Source organism: Bombus fervidus, chromosome 14 (genome assembly GCF_041682495.2).
Source record: "Bombus fervidus isolate BK054 chromosome 14, iyBomFerv1, whole genome shotgun sequence".
NCBI lineage: Eukaryota > Metazoa > Arthropoda > Insecta > Hymenoptera > Apidae > Bombus > Bombus fervidus.
Window position 1 is genome coordinate 10,229,978 of NC_091530.1, and position 21,323 is coordinate 10,251,300.

Here is a 21,323-nt window from a genome sequence, read left to right on the forward strand (position 1 = left end):
TTGTCTTTCTTAAATCACGAATAAACTCAGTTGCATTGTATTTCATAGCGTAAGACAACCACCGAAGAGAATGCTTCCGCCATCTATACCTATCAGTCAACCCGTACGTTCACCGAAATTCGGCAGTGTTTTACCATCTCCGAGCACGTCGCACGTGCATGCGAAATACGATGTATTAGTTTGGTTTGAGATTTGCGAGTTAGCGCCGAACGGTGAATACGTACCATCCGTGGTCGATCATAGCGACGATCTACCGTGTCGTGGATTATTTTTGCTCCATCAGGGAATCCAGCGTCGGATTCGAATTACTATTGTACACGAACCAGCGTCTGAGCTGCGATGGAAAGATGTGAGAGAGTTGGTTGTCGGACGTATTAGAAACACGCCAGAACCGGAAGAAGAGGACAATGATTCGTCGGTGCTTTCATTAGGGCTTTTCCCTGGCGAATATCTAGAAGTACCTGGTGATGATAGATGCATGTTCAGATTCGAGGCAGCGTGGGATAGTTCTCTTCATAATTCGGCCTTGCTCAATAGAGTTACAGCTTACGGAGAACAAATCTTCATGACAATTTCTGCTTACCTCGAGGTACGTTTATTCTTTATTCGAATGTTTTGTATTATATATTTATTAGGGATTTAATCACAGACTATGCGTTGTATATTTAATAGAGATTAAATGCCTCTATAAGATTCGTTCTCTGATTTATTTCTTCATATCATTTCTTGTAGTTGGAGAATTGTGGAAGACCAGCGATCATCACGAAAGACTTGAGTATGATCATTTATGGCAGAGACGCCAGAGTAGGGCCACGTTCTCTGAAGCATCTATTCAGCGGAAGCTACCGCAATCAAGAAGCAAACAGACTCAGTGGTGTTTACGAGCTGGTTTTGCGTCGTTCTTCGGAAGCAGGTAGCCCAGGTTTGTCTTGCTACCCTTAGCGTAGACCCCTCTTGATCCTTTCCCTCCTCGTCGATATAATAGTCGCACAAATTTAAAGAAAGGAGATATTTTATTAGAAAGATGTTACTACATTACTAGATTATATAATAATAAACTCCAGTGACAATCACGATGACTATTATATCATGTTATTAATGAATTGGCAATTTTCTTCGTTATGTTTTATTCCTTCTTAAATTATTTCGACAAAGAAATTTCCAATCTTGGCCAAGACGAAACATATTCATACTTCTTTCTAACATTTCGCTTTTCCCACATTCAGTACCTACCCCACTTTTGCAATTGTTTTTTGCAGGCGTTCAGAGGAGACAACGGCGTGTATTGGACACCAGTTCTACGTATGTTAGAGGAGAGGAGAATCTTCACGGATGGAGACCACGGGGAGATAGCTTAATATTCGATCACCAATGGGAGTTAGAAAAATTAACAAGATTAGAAGAAGTGGAAAGAGTAAGACACACACTATTATTACGAGAAAAGCTCGGTATCGACAAAGTGTCATTCTGCAATAAAATATCTCATGATTTCACAAAGAGTGAGAAGGTAAAGTATCTTATATTATAAAGATCTAAGAATCTTTATATAATATTTAAACATTTGAGTAGAGTTGAAGAAAAGTTAAACAAACGAGATACATCCATTATATTTATTCAATACAGGAGGTCTGCAACATGATGGCGAAAGCGACGAATGAAACGCATGCCAGTCCGGTGAAATTGAAGCGTTCAACTAGTAAAGACGTTTACGAGCCTTGGGAGATGACCGAAAGAGAAAAAGAACTAGCCACGAAGTATATCAAACTTATTCAAGGTCGCATTCCAAGCAAAGAACCCATTCTATTGTCCGACGTTTCACCCGGAGAAGACACTATGGCCGATATGACGGCATCTATGATATCTTCGGTGATATCATCCTCGTCCCAAGAGTCAGTATACGAGAGAGCTAGTGATTACTTAGAGCAGGTAACCCTCCCCGCATGCCTGAGTGCTCCTGCTAGTAGCGGTTGTCCACGCTTCGTCGCATCATCGTATTTTTATCTCGATGGCAAAAATAGATATTTGTTTTTCGAGATTCAAAGAAAAACGATACTCTCTTTCTTCATTCACATTATCATCGAACATAATTTAATGCCAATAAAATGTAAATTAAAAATGTAAAATTAAAAACTGGATAACTAATATCTTGAAATGAAAAACTTAAAAATATTTCTTAACAATTATGAGTGAAGATTGCGAGGATTCGATTCAATTTGAAGGTCGACTTGTCTCTTCCACATACGAGCTTGCAACAAACTCAATGAAATTATTGTATCAGATCGAAGTTCGATTCACGTTCGCTTTTAAGAACGATCAATAATCGTTTGTTACGCAACGTTTCGAGTAGCTTCGCTGAGTGAAAGTCGCGCTTTTAGCGCAATCAGCTTCTAAGAATCGCTTTCTGTCTACTTTGAAACACAACAATTGGTAGATGATGACTCGAAAATCTCGAGTCAAAGACAACCGCAAGTAAAATTGGACACGGTCAGGGTGATGCTGGAGTGTTACTTGCAGGCTGCTGGTATAATAGTATGGAGCAGATCTAAGTCGTGCATCCTTAGGTTAAGTTCACCGGAGAGAGCTAGACTGCAGGAACTGCAGGAGAGTATATTAGCCAGTGAATCCGCTAATCAACCGTGTACAATTGCACCGGCTCCATTGGGTTCATCTTCCCCATCAAAGGAGAATTTGGTACTCTACGTGCCGGAAGTCGAAGAAATTCGCATCAGTCCGGTTATTGCCAGAAAAGGATACCTAAATGTTCTCGAACACAAGACTAATGGTTGGAAGAAACGTTGGGTGGTATGTATATCTTGAATACAGTATTTTTATTTCTCCGTTTCTAGAGTTGATTGATATACTAAAAATATCATTGGTTATTAGGCTGTACGACGACCATACGTTTTAATCTTTCGGGAAGAAAAAGACCCAGTGGAGAGAGCTCTCATTAATTTAGCTACTGCTCAAGTTGAATATTCTGAAGATCAATTAGCTATGGTGAAAGTACCAAATACTTTCAGGTAAGTTATCGAGTATATAAAGTTATTTACTTTTGGATATAATCCATGTTAGACATCTCAAATCGGCATTCTTTATTTTACAGCGTCGTTACAAAACATCGAGGATATTTGTTGCAAACTTTAGGAGATAAGGAGGTTTATGACTGGCTGTACGCTATTAATCCTCTTCTTGCTGGTCAAATCAGGTAAGGCTGTTCATTTGAAATTATATTTGAAAAAGTCTATAATCCGATACGTTTATACGAACAAGTAAAGATTTTAGGTTTTGAGAGTATTTATAAATTTGTATCACAATATATAATTCATAAAAATTTATTTATAACGTTAACAAATTTCGCTAACGAAATATACTTGACAATTGTTCCAGGTCAAAACTAGCACGCAAGGGGCCAGCTACGAATCTGAATAACGCTTCGCCTGTTGGTCTAGTCCCGCCCATAGATCAACAGTCGAACCAAAATAAGTGAGTGGCCGACACGTTGGCCGAGGTAACGAGCGTCATTGCAAAAGCTTCCGAAAAAGTGCTTTGCTGGTCGCACTCGGCCTTCGAGTCTCATGATCTCTGTAGCTTTCGATTTTCGGTAGTTTTCGATTATTAAAACGCCTCGAAAAATGCGTACTAACGATTGACTACCAGCTTCGGTAGCCGCCGATTAATATCTCGTGACATCTGATTTAACTACCCGTCAGCCCTTTTACTCCTGGCGACCGAATAGAGAAATGAAAATCGGAACGACTCTTAAATGCAAGGGCATGTTTATCTTTCGACAAGAAAAAATGGTTATACGTGTTCGAATTATTGACATTATTACTTTCGGAATCGCAAATTCTCCTTCAGTGGTCTCTCCGTTCATTTTGATACACGATCAAAATGTACAATAACGTTGATGAGACATTACCACGAGCTCGCGATACCTATCTTATAATATATTCGAATTTCTCGATATTAGTCGGTCATACGAAGCGATTCTCTTTTAAGCGTGGAACGCATACAGTGAAGAGCAACATATTTATGCCTAAATAAAACATTCCTAAGACGATCATAGAAAACGAGGCAAGAGAATACACATTGTAGGTATACTCATTAAAGAGAAGATGTGGCGCGAGAGGAAGCAAGAAAGAGAGGGAGAGAACGAGAGAGAGAGAGAGAGAGAGAGAAAGAGAAGTAGGGAAAAGGCGATGTAGCGAAATTATGAATTTCTGAGTGTTTATGTCTGAGAGAAAGAGAGAAAAAGAGAACGAAAAGAAGAAGAGAACAGGAATTAAGGAAAGAGAGAAATAATAGATTCTACACCAAAAAGGGTGCGGATTATTTCGAACGCAAATTCTAAACGATAATCGTTGAACAATTCATTGTTAGTAATTCGTTTATGTAATTCTGTTTGTCTATTATGACCGTTATCGAAATAATCCTTTTTCCTCTTGTTTCGTGTTGCTGTAGTATTAACCTTTTTACACCTCGAATAACGAATACTTGAGTCACAAGTAGAATATCGAGGTCACAACAAGTTTCACTCAAATTTGTACTCTTACTGTATAGACCAGTATTCAAACATAAAGATCGAGGGAAACATTTTTCTGTCTCAACAGAGAATGTTCGTAATAACAATACGGATAATTTGCAGTATTATTTAGACGAAATGACGAGTCAGGTATATTTTTATATTCAGTACAAACATTCGTTAAAACTTTTATGTCAGTGTTAGTTACTGGCATAATCCTCATTATCATTTAAGAAATATTTTTCTTCATTAATTTCAGTTATATTCCAATTTTTCTATCAATCTTACCTAACCAAGTTATCTATGAAAAACGATTACCAACATATTTTGTTGAACGGCAGATAAAATGGGAAATTTGTAAGCGGATTATTTTCTCGGTTGTTCGTACGCGGAGGTCTACACAAAAGTGAACCCCGCTTCTGTTACCGTTTTTGCTTACTATACTGTTGTAAAGTCTGATAGTTTTATTTTGTTAACGAGGACATGTCGATGAAGAACAAGAAACCGTACTTTAATAAGTTATATACGCACTCAGCTTTTTTAACCCTTTGAAGCAAAAATTTAGGTGAAACGAACCGATGGTATTGACATTAATCATTTTTCTTTTATATACATGAATTTTATTGCTCAGTACATATTTATATACATATTAGCTTTAATTATTTATTTTAATTTATGTTATACTTTTACAACCATATAGTGGTAATCAAATTGCAATTACACACCCCAATTTAAGGGATAGACTGATTATTTATGACCTTTTAATTGAAATTGTAAATGTATTTAATTAATATTGCCAAGTATACAATATATATATTTCACAATTGAAAATTTGTGCGTAGATATGAAACAGCCTCAAATACAAAAAGTTAGTGGGTAATCAATTTCGATTATTTATTTATTGGCAGAAATTTGAATTAAACCGTATAATTACTATTATACAATAAAATGAACGAATTGATGGACAGAATTACCGCGATAAAATTAGTTATTTGATTACGTCGTGTTTCAGTACATCCCCAGAAATATTACATTTCATTTTTCCTAGTATAACAATAGGAGTGCAATGTTGGTTAATTCTTAAAGTTAAAGTTAAATGATCTTTCATCCTTCAAAATGTATGAAAAACACTGTACAATATTAAAGTTTTTTAATTATCTTTCTTTCTTATTGAAAGGTGATATTTAGTATTGTTAGATTGTTGCTTATGTCTAATAATATATCAAAGAGACTCCAAGTCCTGTTTAAAATGGGAATGGTAGAATCCATGTAACATAAATATAGAAAATAAATATAAGAAATGTAATATTCATAATATTAATTCTTGAAAGCAAGCACATTAAAAATCCGAACTGGAGGATGCAAAACGTGTACTCTCTCTCTCTCTATTGCTATTTTCTAAGATGTTTATTGTATATCTACAGAATAACTGTACTTACAGACTTAGGATTAAAATAAAGGTTTACGACATGCGCTTTTACACAACAAAATAAAAAATAAACAATGCATAATTCAGATATTTATTCATTTTTTTTTAACATGTAAGAAGACATCTATGAATTGTACAAGAGCATAGTACGTATACGTATGCATAATGTATTTATGAATATTACCTACGATACATAGCATTTATATTTTAATCGTGTTATTTACGCATAATTTATTTGTTATACTATATACGAGAAACAACTGTGCATGTAAGTAAATAAAACCAAAAGAAAAGTATTGCTTCAGGGGGTTAAAGACATAATTTATTACTACGTAAAGAAGGAAAAGAAATTGAATATTAAGCATGAAGTAGACAAATAAAAAATTAATTAAAGGAAAATAGGACAAGTAAGCAGAAAGAAAAATGATACGAGCGTTGTGAATAAAAATACAGGAACGCTGTCGATAAGATTAATAATCATTGTTGTTATTAAAAGACAAAATGCGAAATTAAAGGGAGACGAGAGAAGAGAAAGGGAAGAACTAAAGGGGAGAGAATGGAGAAGCGCGTATGCGAGAGAGAGAGTGAGTGCGAAAGAGATAGCGCGAAAGAGATAGCGCGAAAGAACATGTTTGCTTACACACACACACACACACACACACACACACACACACACACACACACACACACCTTATATATAAAGTATATTATATAAATATATAAATAAATTTAATATTAATATAAGCATTTTGTCAAATGTCGAAGACCATCTGGGGGCATACGATAAAAAGGCTAACGATGATTTGATCTGTACCAAGTATGTAAGTTCATGTACTTACTTGTTTGTATGGTAACTAAAAACTTTATTGCAAAAACGTTTTCGTTTTTTATCGTTTGCTATGGAAAAAGACATGCATCGATGCTGTAACTTGTATTTATTATTATTATAATTATTCGATTTTCGCTAGACTCACTGTAAGTGGTAACGTGTAATAAATCGGTCAATAAAAAGCTTACATGCTTAATGAATTCCTTTTGTGACATATCCTTGTGTTAAATTTGACATCAAAAGTAAAATTTGCTTTTTTGTTCCTTAGATGGAGACAAAAAATCAATAAGATATTATTTAATCATTAAAAAATCAGTAAATTAGCAAAAAACTCATCATAAGAATCCCTAAATTGTATTTCAGTGTCGTCATAAAATCTCCAGAGAAAATTCATACGTTTAGTCAACTTTTTAAGACCGTTGTCTAATGTCTGCGCAACCTGTTCATCTGATTGAGTGGATAGATGATTTTGCACAATCTGGTTATATTCGTCTTGATAACAATGTGTCAAATAAAAAACAGATATGCACACATCCGATATAAATCTTAAGTCAACTTGACGTGTTAAAATAGCAGTAATTACTAACTGAAAAAGAGACATCAATTAGAACAAAATTATATATAACTTAATTGTAATATTACTTTGAAAAATAGGTTACATTTAAGAATGGTGCCATTATTTCATTTTTTGGACGGCCTTTGTTCACATTTTTAATAATCTGTTTTACTAAAATTTCAATCATATTACAACACAACTTAGTTACTTCAGAACCAAATGAGAATAAACCCAATTTCATTGATGTTAAAAGTGGTTGTAATAGTTCGGACGGTAAATCGAGCACTTTTTGAGGATTATCCTTACAAAAAGACAACGTCATTTTAAAATATCTGTAGGAAATGTATTTTAATTTAATTAGAATAACTTTACAGTGATTTTGATACAATAATAAATAATGGTAACTTACTGTAAACACAAATCTGGAAATTTAAGTAAATCTATAGTCATCATAGGCATAATTATAGTTAAGCCTTGTGAAGACATTGTTTCATTGCGCGACATATTATTGGATACAATATTAATTAAAATTTTCATCGGGAATAAGATATCCTGATAATTACCTTCTTCTGTAATTGAATCTATAGTCAGTCTATTAATATTACAAGGTATATAATTTCGCATTGCACTTACATATATCTCAGATGCAAGTGCAGCATCAATCTAAAAGAATGAATTTATTTGACATTATGATAGAAATAAATATTATTTTTCATGACGATTGTTATATTAAAGCAGTACGATTAGATTGAAAATTATTTTACCTCAGTTATGTAAAGAAGAATTGGTCTTGTTCTATGTGCATAATCAAAAAGTAATTCTAAAATTAATTGTATAGCTTGATAATTATGGTACAAAGATATTAAATTTGGTAGCTCAGATAATATCGGATGAATGTTGTGAAATAGTAATGTGTCTTTTGATAATGGTATAGTAGCTTGCACTACTCCTATAATATTAGAGTATGTTTTAAATATTAATAGTAAATATTTTATATACAGTGCGCTTAATGTTAAACTAGTAAAAATCAATTAGTAAAGCGACTAACCAATAAAAATTTAAGTTTAAAGCAAAATTTAAAATCCAAACTTACCAATAAAACGTTCTAAAATATCTATAACTTGAATTTTAATCTCTTCTTGATGGTAACATTGTAAAAATTTTTCATTAGAGATAATTTGTTTAAATTTGTCTATCAATGGTTGCAGAGTGTATGCCCAATATGACTGATCTACCTCAGCGTCAAGCCCAACTTGAACCACTGATCTCATTAATCCTCTTTTGACTACTTGTGGAAGGTCATGTTCTTTTGTGGCTAAATTTATGATACTTTCAAGTCCTTTGGAGTTTAATACACACGTGGCTCTGAAAAGCATATACATACTACATGTAAAATGATATACATAAAATATAATACCATTCTTTATTAACGCAAACTTACTTTCCGAAACCTCTGGTAAGTGATATCAACATCTCCATAGTTCTTTCCAATATTACAGGTTCATTTTTAAAGGCATTAATATTGAACTCTATTTTTTCAAAAAGAAAATTTAGAGCCCATATTACAATTTGATTATCTGCTCCGAAACATTTTAAGAATATAGGAGACATTTCATTATAAAAGTATTTTAATGATAAAAGGTATTGTGAGGACCACATATGCAAAAACGACGTTATAGTAAGACATAATTCGGGACCTAGTATATTATCTGATAAAACAAACATTGCAGCTTTTTCTATGGCACACAGACGGAAAACGCTTGCGACTAAACGAATAACATAATCTACTGATTCTGTAGCAATGTCGATGGAAATATTTCTTGATGAAGCGAAGAATTTTAATGTAAGAGTCGTATCAACGTTTCCCTCTTTTATCTACGAAGGAATACATTATTCTTCATAAAAATATATATATATTATTATAAAGCGAAATTCTAATTTATATCATATATGTCTTATTCTACTCATTCTATCTACACACCTGTTCGATATCATATCTTATTATTTCATTAGGTATTAAACTAAATCCAGAGAAAGAGCAACAGCAAATGACACCACCCATTATAAGTATTAGCCAATGTATATCTTTATATAATCTAGGCAGAGAGTCATTTTTCATTGTATGAAGTGATTCAGTCTGTTTCACTAATTTATTGAAGATTTCTTGTAATTTGGAAGTACGATCTTCGATTAATTGTGCCAATAATGGAAGAGTATAATCTGGTATCAGTCTCCCAAACATTCCTAAAATGAGAAATATGTTTGATATGGGAAATATGCATCTATTATGCATGTAAGGGCACATGTAAAATTTACCAATTATATCTATCTGTCTTTTGAAATTTTCCAAATCAGTATCTTTTTCATCCAGTATTTTTTTCTCAAGATCCTTATCTTCAAAATTTCTTATACCTTCAGGAGGTGATAGATGACAGTGCAGATATGTATCAAATACTTGAACAATAAGTGGTTTAAGAAACTCCCGAGAGATTAATTTTTCATCAGATGTCAGAATAGATACCCAGGCACTAAATATAACATCTACAGCTTCTTTATATAAGCATTCACTGACACATAACTACAATGAATAAAATAATTTTATTAGTAATCATATACTTATTCTTTATTTATAACTTATTGTAACTTACTGATTCTTTTTGTGCCAAATTTTTTAAAAATGTGCAAGTCACTTGCGACATTTGTTCCACTAATGTTTTGAACTTCTTAATAGGTAAAAAATTAAATCTTTTATCAAAAATTACGAAAAGTTTTTTAAAAATATGAGCAATTGTATTTGCTTCTTCATCGATAATATTAACGCTTGTAATAAATTCTAAAAATCTTTCCACATAGATAATAACATATTCCTTTTCTATTTTTGTTTCGTTATATTCATAGTTTCTTTTCATATGTACCATTTGAACTAAACAAGCTCTTGCATAATGAGCTAATTGTGGATTTTTTCGTATTTTCGAATACAATGTGAACATTAAATCTATTACAGCTGGAACTAACAATATACGTTGCCAATTTATATCCATTTCCAAAGGTACACACTCAATATTTACTCGTACCAAAATACTAAACGCATCTGGCTGTGCAATGAAATTAAGGAATTAAAATAAGAGTAACAATAGGAAAGGAAATAATTTAAAAATATCTAAAGGCATAGAGACTATAAGAGCAGATTTTTGTGAAAAGGATATTTTTATAGTATTCATGAACAAATGTCCATGTAAATACACTTTCCAGAATTTGGAGTAGTGGTTTTAAAAGAGTTATACTATCTTCCTCTACATCTTTTTTAATTCATTTTTCAATTTCCCCAGAACAAAACATAAAAATTCTTTTCAAATCAATATCTTGAAATGTCTTCTTTTCATTGAAATGTGTTTTCAAAGATAAACCTATATTTACATACATGAAATTAAATACATATTCTTGAGTTATTATAAAAATAAGATTATATCCCACAAGTTTCTAAAAGTGTTAGAAAACATTACAGCATACAATAGTATAAAATAATGCAAATTTAATTGGTTTTATTTACTTTTGGTAAATCGCCAGTCATTATCAAATTTTCAATTTCTTCTAATATGGCTTGTCGTGTTTGTCCAGAGTCATTTACAGTGCCTTTTTTTATCCAAAGAGCAATAAGTTGTAATATAGATCCTTCGACATATGGAGGTAAATTTGGTTTGTTCATAACATAATGTAATAGGTAGTCTCTTAATGAAGAAGTATGTGTTTGTGATAATAATGGCCATTCCCGTATTAATGCTATTTTTATTAAACCAACTGCCTCAAAAACAATATAATCATTTGTATTAGTCTCCAAAATTTGTCTACAAAGCTCATAAGGAGATTTAAGTCTTTGAAAATTTAAGAAAACTTCTTCTGCATTATGACGTTGTTCTGTTGTAATTAAATTTGGTGCCGCCTAAAAATAAAATGGGAAATAGAATGCAACCATTAATACTTAATAAAAAAATTAATACTGAATAAAAACATTTACTTCCAAATATAATATAAATATTAGCCAAAAGATATATATAAACAAACATTGTAATTATGGAATTATATCATTAATAGTCATGAGTTTCTCAGGATATATTAAATTGCATTAATTATTACATCAAAACATATATGAAAACATTTTGAATAATTTATGTAATTGGTTAATTTCACATAATATAAAATGTATAGGTATGTATATAATATAAATGTACGCATATATACAATGTACATAACTTATAAAATTTTGCAGTAAAAAAATAAATTACATTTTTAGTATAAGAACTGAAAAGAGTTATTATCTAATTATGTATTCGTTTTATGATTACATTTGAAACTAAACATTAAGTACTATTTTCTTCATATTATATATTTTCTTTCACGTTAAATTAACAAAGAAATAACATTGAATTATTCTAATATTTTGTAATATATATTATAGCAATATAATTATACTGTTTTATATTATGTATATAATATGTACTGTAACATATATTATATTCGTAAACATACTTTCTTAAAAATTTAATAAATAAGTTTATTTATAACTTTCGTGAAACAATTTTATTAAATGTAAACATACCAAAATTATTTGTGCAGCCTTCTCTAATTCATCCATTAATTGTTCTGCCATTTGTTTAAAAGTATTAAAGGTTTTTAAGCTAAAATAGTGTTTGTAAACAAATTTGTATAATACACAATATTCATTGCATACTTCAACCCAGCACAATTCCCACCAACTAAATTAAACCTGTATGTACCTATACTCTACGCACAAAAATGTAAATGTAAATCACTTGTAAATTTACACAATTTATTAAATTTATATTATTTTATAAATTTATTTAAATTTATAAAATATTTATATGTAAACTGACTAACTAATGACATAAAAATCAATCAGTATATTGTAAAATGTTAATAAAATTGCAGTGCATTATCACTAAACCTATCACTTCCGGTCAAATTGACCATTTAAAAATTTCTACACAAGTTTAACCATATTTAAATGTTATCATATCGCTTCCTATCCTATGACTTTTCATAGAACATGCATACAATATATTTTTCGGTATTTACTTTCAATTTGCTTGTTTTTTCTAAGAAATATTTGTAGTCTGTCCTGCCTACCGCGGGCGATCAATTTGATCGCTCGATAAAACATTCTATTTACTCTTAAAATAAATACAATCAGTACAAATAAAAGGTTATCTCAAAGTCAGATGATAAACAAAATCAGTAATAACAAATAATAACAACTGTTACGTCTGTAATATTGTCATAAACCATAATCCATCCCTCGATCAAGATGGCCATCATGTTTCAAAACATATCTCAGGCCCATAATAATCCTAAAGAACCGCCATAAAATTTAGCATTTTTTACGGTCAATTGTTACAAACATTTTAAAAGTCGAGAAGTTTCTTAGGACTATTGCTAGGGTCCAACAGCATACGCTAAACGACATACAATGAAAGGACAAGTAAAGACGGCATTTTATCTTATCATTGATCCCGTATAAGGGATCATATAATAAAATATACATAATAAAATGTATAATAAAATGATACAACAAAACTAGATGCATTTATTGCTCTGCTATATGCCCGCGGTGCATATTAGGCAAAAAATTTAGATATCTCATATTTGTGGAATAAAATTTGGGGACCTGTATTTTTTTCAAAAACAATGAGCAGGAATGACTTTGCTGAAATTATGAGGTTTATACGATTTGATAAGAAGAGCGAAAAAAGCTAACTTCTACGAACCAATAAACTTGCAATGGTATCTACAGTATGGGATCGATTTATAGAGAATTTTCAAAATTCTTATAAACCTGGTGCATACATTACTGTTGTGTAAAGAATCTCGGGGAAAAAAACCATGCAATAAAACAGTCAACAAGTTCAGATTCATTGCTACAAAAAACTTGTCAAGTAAAATATTGTAGAGGTTACAAAACTACGAAAATCTGTACAAGATGCGGCAAATGTACATATAATAAGATAATTTGTAAAAAATGCAGCGAAATTGGCATACATTAAGACATACCTAGCGTAAAAACGTAATTTTATTTAAGTCTATAATTGAAATTAAGCAAAAGTAACTTCGGATGAAATTTTCTGAAAGTTCATCGTTTTATATATATTCAGTTATAAATTAACCATTATCTAAGTTAAATCATAGAAACTATTACTTTTTTAATCACCAATCATTTTGACCTGATATGGTAGAAATAGGTATATAAGAAGTGTCGGTAGGTGTAGTGTTAAACATATTTCACTTGTTTCTTATATTGCATTTCTTCAAATGATTTCTTATTACTGCTACCAATATAGAAGGAAGAATAATCTATTATAAAAGAAAAGAATACCTTTTTAATGATTGCAAATGAAGATTATGATGATTTAAGATAATGAATTTGAAAATTAAATTATGTAATATAATGAATGTACATAATAAATATATGTATAAAGAACGTTTTTATCTCAAGCTCGTAATCATATACTTTTTTCATATTTTTATTAAAGATTTATACATTTTAGAAGTCAGTAATTGTCTAAATACATGTTTAAATGCATAATGCTATTTTGTATAAAATTATTTACAATATCGATCTGCCTTCATCTTGCTTCTTCTATCTAATAAAGCTTCATGTAAAGTTCCTTCTCGTTTTGCTTTCTCTAGTTTAGAACTATCCTCTTTACTTATTCTTAATTTTTTATCCTGGAATTTCTGGAATTTCCTCCTATAATATTGTCAATATATTGTGTTCCTTATATTATATTTAAAACAACTTTTCATATAAAATCTATACTACTTACACATAATTCACTTCAACATCATGAAGAGAACCCTGTTCCTCTTTGGGAATGTCTTTATTTGGATCTTGAGCTTTTTGAGTTATACTTCTTATAGTACAAAACTCAGAAGATCCAGCGGTTCTTTTCTGACAAATAATATCATCTTCATCTGTAACTGATATGAAACAATCGTTGCTATTTAAAATAGCAAGCTTGTTATCCTAAAAAAATCATAGTTTTTTTTATAAAATATATATAAAAATTGGTTATATTTTTTACATTTGTAGTGTTAAATTAATGACAGTAAAATTTAATGAATAATCTTATTTCTTTATACAAACTAATAAAAATGATAATCTTAATGAAATAACGCATAATCAAAACTTGCAATGAATAATATATTTACCTGAAATATTGGTTCCCACTGTTCAATCATGCCTACTGCATCACTTCTTCCAATGACAACGCCTTTTTTATCAATACCTAAGTATTTTCCATAACCAGATTTCAATGCAACTTTAGTTTCACTTATTGGAAAAGCTGTTAGAATCTCTTCTGGTAAAGGCCCTTCGCCTTCATTGTGAGGTGCACCTAAAGTAAATAGTCCATTATCTAACGCTTTCATGTAGATATGATTTCCAAATTCAATTGCTACTGTTCCTGTAACTTCTGACACTTGTGTAGCTTTCCACCAACCACCTATGAATAACATACAATACAATTACTTTGATAATCAATATGAGAAAGTACATATATATTACAACAAAATACCATGACTTATGGTATCTTTATCTTCTGAGGTTATAATATGTCCTTTCTCTTGTTTTTTCAATTTCCTCTTTTTTGTTCTGTAAAAAACAAAAGACAATAATTCATTATTTCTTAAAATATATATGCATTGAAATGAACATATTATGCATGGGAATAATTTGTATACCTTTTTTTTTCACCTTTCAAAACAAGTTTTCCAGTTCTCACTTTATCATATTCTGACATTTTCACGTTACGTATGTAAATATATAAATGAAAAGATTATCAATTATTATTAATATTTTGAATAATAAAGATTATATCAATAACATTGTCATGTTTTGCACTTATTCTTATAGACTACAAAAAAGAATAAACATCCACGATGTAGTTACGTTTTACTAACTGTATTTCTTATATTTCCTAAAATTTTATTAGAGAGGAAACTGGTTCTATTAATTAATATCAGTACCGTCATGTACGCCCTCTATTAAGCTCTGTGTGAACTAATTTGCGCCAAATTCAAATTGTAAAAGATCGTAATAGAAGCAATGAACAGAGACAATTTATCTAAGTAAATATTTTATTTTAATATGATTTTGATAATATATAATCATATATAAAATATATAATCATAGAAGATAAACATAAGATAACCATATAAAAATATAATACTTAACTGCCAAATTATTTGCCACTGATAATTCTAATCACTTTCTGATTTGCATATTTATGTAAATTGATGTAAATTAATGTAAATTACCATAGAAAAGAACATTGTCAAGGCACAAATCGCTCGTTCTGATATATGATTAATTCTAATGGGAACAACCGTTATTGATATTAGTTAATAACAATTGTTCTTATTTGATCGTAAACACATTGCATTTTTTATGTAACAACCGAAGACACAAGTAATCCAGACGAAAGTACGAAAGACAGAATTGTAAAGCTAATCCCGACATCCCGACATTATTCTAAAAATGTGGAAATCATAATAGGTTAAAGATTTTTCAATTTGTAATTGGTTTATCAAAATATAGTTATTTGTTTCAAGTTTAATTCTTTCTGTATTCTTTCTAAACCATTCGTTAATTCCTCATTTGTTTAATTAAAAATTCCTACAGACTAATAACCCAGCCTGAAATTCCTCAAGTTCTTGAACAGCACTACTGCACAATTAATCGCACAACTATAATATAGCAGGTCTCAACCTTGACATGTGCTAGGGAAAACCGTCCGAAAATTGAGTCGTGACTAGTTGTGAAAAAACAATACTGAAGATAACAAAGTTCGCATTCTTGCGAGACAGACAGAGATGAGTAGAGTGTCTCTGTTTTTGTCTGAGACATTCATAGCATGTCAAACATGGGCAAAACGAAAACCTTCTTGTCTTTCATGTTGATTTTTCATAACTAATTACGACTCAATTTTCGAATCGTTTTCCCTAGGTTTCGGTATAGTTCCCTAGTTCCCTAGTTTCCTAGTTTCGATCGTGATCAATTGTGCATCATATTTATTTTCTTATTGTATTTCTATCTAAAGCATGAAGCTTATATCAGAGATGAGTAAACTAATTCTGTTTATACGAATGGAATGGAAGGCGTATATACCAATCATAGACAAATGCTAGTTATTTAGATTATGAGGCACCACACTATTCTTAATTTTTACAATGTGGTTAAGAATATGATTAAGCATATAAAACAAAAAAATATATCTTTCTACACAAACATACGTATTTGAATCAGAGTTAGAATCAATCATAATCATGGCTATATAAAATTTTTATATGAATATTTATTTTATATTATTATTATATATCTGAAAGAGCTAGAAAACAATAATATACGTATATACTTACACAATACATGCATGTATCGAAATTTTTAAGCAAAATATAAATATTAGTGATTATTCACAAATATTTAAATTTGTTGTGTATATACGATATTATTCTCAAAGAAACTATATAAGCAATAAATTATCAGATACGATTTAATATTGTAGTTTTGTAGCGTATAATCAATAATTCATACTGTATGTACTATCATCATATATATCTATTTTAAAATCATGGAAGGTAAAAATATTAAATATTATAATTTGTATATTTTAATACTAAAAACATTACAATATAGGCCATATTTAAGCGCAATAAATATTTTAATATATGCATAATATAAAAGTGCAAACGCGAGGTCCTTTGCAGGACTCAGTTCAAATATTTCTGCAAATAAATATGCAGAATACAAAATTCACTTTGATTATTATATATTTAGATAAAATATAAATATACAATTCTCTATTAAAATTGAGATTACAAATGCAAATTACCTCACAAATATGGAATATATATATATATATTTTATGCACATAACTATTTTGCAAGTTTTATAACATGAAATGACTAAAATTACAAAACATTTTGTTTATGAAAGCCATAATCTATATGGTAAAGTTATATATAAAATTAAAAGTGTATAGTTTTATTTTATTCAGTAGTCAGTACCAAATCTTCACTAAAAAATTAAATTGTGGCACACTTTGAGGTGTGGTAATGGCATATGTAAGATACTATTTTGAGTCTTACACAAAAGTTGAACTAATTAGATGTAAATTGAATAAAAAAATTATATTTGATTTAATATTGAGTTATATCGAATAATTGATTTTAGTCAATTTAAAAAAATCTTCGTCTAATATTTAACAGATGTAACATTGATATATTTTAAGTTGAATGTTATCTTTTAATATTCGTCAATATCATTTAATGTTATCTTTTTATATATTTTAAGTTTAATATTTAATGAAAAGAGAAATTCATGTATTTTTACAACTATAAAGTATTTGTAAACAATTAAAGATACGTATGTTATGTTCATATTTAATGGAAGTATACTGGTACTATTTAAAAATTATGTATGAGAAAGTATCTCAAAAATTCAATTTAATAAATTAAACAAAAAATACTGTAAATACCATTTTTTATACATATACTTCTTTTTACAAAAAAATTCATACATAAAAATACTTTGATAAAATCTTTTACACACTAATCATCATAATTTAACATCTAATAACTTCTTTAATTTTGAATATGATTCAACATTTCTCTCTGCACAGTGATATTACTAATATTATAGGATTATATTTCGTGAAATATTAAGTCTTTCTTTTGATAAGAATAGAACGTAAAATTAGGATAAACCGTTTTTCTGATAAATCTTTTTCTCCTCTTTTAAAGAAAAGTATTCATGGCATGAGATTTTTGCTATGAGGAGCATATTCAGTATCGATTTTTTTTTAGTAAATACTAGTGAGATTGATCGATACCAAATGTGAATCTCATTCGTTACTTTGTGCACTATTATAAGTTTGTAAAAATCAATTATTTGCACGTCTGGGAATTGGATACCGAAGTACTAAAACACTGTCTGCTGATATAATTGGTAATACATTGTCACAATGATGATTTACTAAATGGCTAACGCTATCGAAAACGCGGTCTTTTGTGCGAACCTGGAATTACAATAAATCATAAATATTTGCCTTCTCAATGTATGTAGATTTCTTCCAATGTTATGTTCTAAAATACTTACTACGCCTTCTGGATCAATTAACAGTAAATGTTTTGGAGTACCATTGTTCATACCAGTAAGGACATATTGTCCAGGCGAGCCTTGAGATTCTCGAACCAAAAAGTCACCATCCTGTTAAATATGTTATATTACAAATATATATAACTTATATATAAATATTAATCACAATACTTACCCTCGTTAACATTGATTCTGCTTCAGCGCGACTAACACTACCATGGAACCATATCTCTTGTTTTAATTGTTGCTTTTGAGAATGGGGGCTTAATCTATTCAAATCTGATATCGCAGAACTAAATGGCTCTATAAAATTATATATGTTATATGCTGGAATTTTAAATGCTGTATCAACATTAAATTACTCACGCATATCAAACACATCGAAAAGTGATGTTTGGTCACGATGACTTTCTCTTGTAGCTGCTATGACACTGTCATTTACATAGTTATGTTCAGGAGGAATATTGAAATTTGTTGATGTTCCATCAGAATTCAAGTCAATTAAGTTATCGCTTTCTACAATAACAGAAATGAAGTTAGTTTTCGTTATTAAATGAAATTATTAATTGTAATAAAATTTTAAAAGAATGTTACCTGCCCATTGTTGATGATGTCTATCAGAATTTATGGAAAATGTGTCATGTAATGCAGAGTTCTGTACATTGCTACGTGACACATGATTTTGAGTAGAATGATGATGTTTTAAATTAGGTAGTGTTGATGCCGAAATTGGTAATGGTGGAACTGGTGGAGGGCCAATATCAGGTGGTACTTTCCCTGGCAGATCATTATAATAATCTCTATCTGCTTCTCGCATGCCATTTAACATAGGACTGTATTATAAAAAAGATATATATTAAATAACATATTAAAGATTAATTTTATAATAAATAAAATTTGTTTTTAATATCTATAATTACTGTAATGAAGCTGGTTTTGTAAGAAATTCTTTAAATCGTAATTCAAAAGCTTGTCCAATAGTAGATATGACATCTTGTGCAAGACCTCCTCCACACTCTAATACATAACAAGCACGCCATTCTTGCATATTTTTAGCAACATATGCTACAAAATCTAATATTTCCTATAAAAAAAAATATATGAATCAGTTCATATGTCTGGCAATTATTATATAATACAAATGATAATAAAAACTAATAATTCGTAACATATAATTTACCGTATCTCCACCTGAAGCAAAAGATATACGTGGCATTTCATGTTTGGCAATAGTATGTCCAGTCTCTATGTTAGTCAAAGCTAAGCTGCAGCTACTAATAGTTAAATTTATTGTAGCACCTGTATGTTCCATGCGAGGTTTATCTGCTATTGCTCTTAACACTTTCCTATCCACCTTCAAATATAAATTATTATAAATGTAAAGCTGCAATTATAAAAGTAAAAATTAATAACATACATACCCTTCTCTTTTTATCTGCAGATTTTAAACCAGCTGCTTCACAAACTCTGTTTATACATTCTCTAAAAAAAATTTGTTCATAATATATTAAGAACATACATTTATACTTTTAGTGTTTCTTTACATATAAAATAAATTCTACAAATAAATGTGTTTCAAAAATTTATTAAAAAGCTTACTTGGCAACACATGATCTTGTTTCAAAATCTAAGCTTTTCATAGATGTGTATACTTCAAGACATCCTATATACTGAAAATCATATAATATAATAATTAAACACTTATAATTTGTACAAAATTATTTTAATGTTACATATTGATAATAGAAAAATAAACTTACTTTAACAGTATAGGTAATTCCTTCTTTGCTCACTAAATGATCAGGGTGTAACCATCCTCTGGCTGGTTTACTTATAAAACTACTACCTCCAGTTGCCATTTCTAAATTCTATGCACATAAGTATACAACTACAACATAAGCATTTTAAATATTATACAAAATATAAAATTTTGTACGATAAGATAGATAGGAAAATAATATCATTCAGAATGTTTTGTAGGCATATTATGATTGTAATTTTTGTTCAAATTTGAAACTAATAATCATACATTTTTCCAATTAAATATGTATAAATACAGTATCGCCTACAATGTCTTTGACACTTTGTAATTATAGTTATGATGGTAAGTCGACAATGATTATTACATAATGCAGACAACGCTACTTGACATTATACTTCAATTGAAATACATTTTTCTGGCAGTGACAACCGAATGCGAATAACTAAGATATTCCGTAAATTGCGAACAAGAAAATTTCGATTAACACACAAATACATGATTTATCAGGAAATGAGATCATACCTCGCAGACGGTTACTGGAATCACACGTCTACGATACAATTATACTCATTTGATACACTAATCATTTCATAGAAATTTTTTTCGTTCACCATATAAAATGTAGTACTATAATAAATTCGTTAGAAGTTAAGCTAGAAGATACATTTACTATCCTGTAGAAAATTCCATAAATGCCAAACAAAAATTATCGACAATTTAACTATGTTCCCTTTATCACCGACTGAACCAGTATGCTTTGTCTATTTTAAAATGTATATTTAGTATATCATGATTTGTAATCAATTTTCGTATTACACATTTCACATTATGTACAGCACAACTTTTCTATTATTAATTATTAAAAGATAAAAGTATATCTATTAAAATCAATTGTAGTTAAATATAAATAATTTATTAATATTGCTCCATCGGTAATAATTTTATTTTACGAAAAAGAGAATTAAATATATATTAATTTTTATACAAAACAGATCAAAAATACATATTTGTACTACACATATAAATTTTTCTTATTTTTGGTTGGCTAGTAATAT

The 21,323-nt window shown here is 29.8% G+C and overlaps 4 protein-coding genes across 19 annotated transcripts in view; 1 reads left to right on the forward strand and 3 right to left on the reverse strand.

The window, feature by feature from the left end:
* Unc-104 (kinesin family member unc-104) overlaps nucleotides 1-6,976 on the forward strand; it is a 35,808-nt gene extending 28,832 nt beyond the window's left edge. For 8 of the 12 annotated variants that reach the window (XM_072016270.1, XM_072016269.1, XM_072016271.1 and 5 more), the window contains 8 exons: nucleotides 49-589; nucleotides 733-922; nucleotides 1,260-1,507; nucleotides 1,624-1,926; nucleotides 2,515-2,802; nucleotides 2,884-3,020; nucleotides 3,104-3,205; nucleotides 3,388-6,976. In XM_072016270.1, the coding sequence (XP_071872371.1) occupies nucleotides 49-589; nucleotides 733-922; nucleotides 1,260-1,507; nucleotides 1,624-1,926; nucleotides 2,515-2,802; nucleotides 2,884-3,020; nucleotides 3,104-3,205; nucleotides 3,388-3,487 (1,909 nt within the window). In that variant the 3' untranslated portion in view covers nucleotides 3,488-6,976. The remainder of the gene's footprint in view (nucleotides 1-48; nucleotides 590-732; nucleotides 923-1,259; nucleotides 1,508-1,623; nucleotides 1,927-2,514; nucleotides 2,803-2,883; nucleotides 3,021-3,103; nucleotides 3,206-3,387) is intronic. The other 4 variants (XM_072016272.1, XM_072016277.1, XM_072016280.1 and 1 more) reach the window with 2 other exon arrangements.
* LOC139994033 (exportin-4) lies at nucleotides 5,896-12,133 on the reverse strand. Its single transcript, XM_072016307.1, is given in 13 exon segments — nucleotides 5,896-6,586; nucleotides 6,642-7,366; nucleotides 7,440-7,668; nucleotides 7,746-7,999; nucleotides 8,101-8,285; nucleotides 8,430-8,701; nucleotides 8,778-9,211; nucleotides 9,318-9,580; nucleotides 9,653-9,914; nucleotides 9,985-10,411; nucleotides 10,530-10,816; nucleotides 10,887-11,276; nucleotides 11,934-12,133. Coding segments are annotated over 12 exon segments (3,336 nt in total). The 5' UTR covers nucleotides 11,985-12,133; the 3' UTR covers nucleotides 5,896-6,586; nucleotides 6,642-7,084.
* A 1,723-nt stretch (nucleotides 12,134-13,856) lies between these two features.
* On the reverse strand, nucleotides 13,857-15,310 carry Frg1 (FSHD region gene 1). 2 transcript variants are annotated; one of them, XM_072016267.1, is made up of 5 exons: nucleotides 15,092-15,310; nucleotides 14,926-15,002; nucleotides 14,561-14,853; nucleotides 14,176-14,375; nucleotides 13,857-14,099 (listed from the first exon to the last, which is right to left on the reverse strand). In XM_072016267.1, the coding sequence occupies exons 1-5, from the start codon at nucleotides 15,148-15,150 to the stop codon at nucleotides 13,952-13,954; spliced, it is 777 nt and encodes a 258-aa protein (XP_071872368.1). In that variant the 5' UTR covers nucleotides 15,151-15,310; the 3' UTR covers nucleotides 13,857-13,951. The 2 variants fall into 2 exon arrangements, with proteins under 2 accessions (XP_071872368.1, XP_071872369.1); XM_072016268.1 differs by having other exon boundaries at nucleotides 13,962-14,096; nucleotides 14,172-14,375.
* A 1,686-nt stretch (nucleotides 15,311-16,996) lies between these two features.
* Nucleotides 16,997-21,030, reverse strand: Shc (SHC-adaptor protein). 4 transcript variants are annotated; one of them, XM_072016928.1, is made up of 11 exons: nucleotides 20,791-21,030; nucleotides 20,267-20,374; nucleotides 20,106-20,176; nucleotides 19,928-19,988; nucleotides 19,687-19,860; nucleotides 19,427-19,590; nucleotides 19,101-19,339; nucleotides 18,873-19,022; nucleotides 18,682-18,809; nucleotides 18,507-18,617; nucleotides 16,997-18,426 (listed from the first exon to the last, which is right to left on the reverse strand). In XM_072016928.1, exons 2-11 carry the CDS (start codon nucleotides 20,363-20,365, stop codon nucleotides 18,292-18,294), a joined length of 1,332 nt encoding a protein of 443 aa, XP_071873029.1. In that variant the 5' UTR covers nucleotides 20,366-20,374; nucleotides 20,791-21,030; the 3' UTR covers nucleotides 16,997-18,291. The 4 variants fall into 4 exon arrangements, with proteins under 4 accessions (XP_071873029.1, XP_071873027.1, XP_071873030.1 ...); XM_072016926.1 differs by having other exon boundaries at nucleotides 20,267-20,394; nucleotides 20,791-21,029; XM_072016929.1 differs by lacking the exon at nucleotides 20,791-21,030 and adding an exon at nucleotides 20,576-20,784.
* Nucleotides 21,031-21,323: the final 293 nt, after the last annotated feature.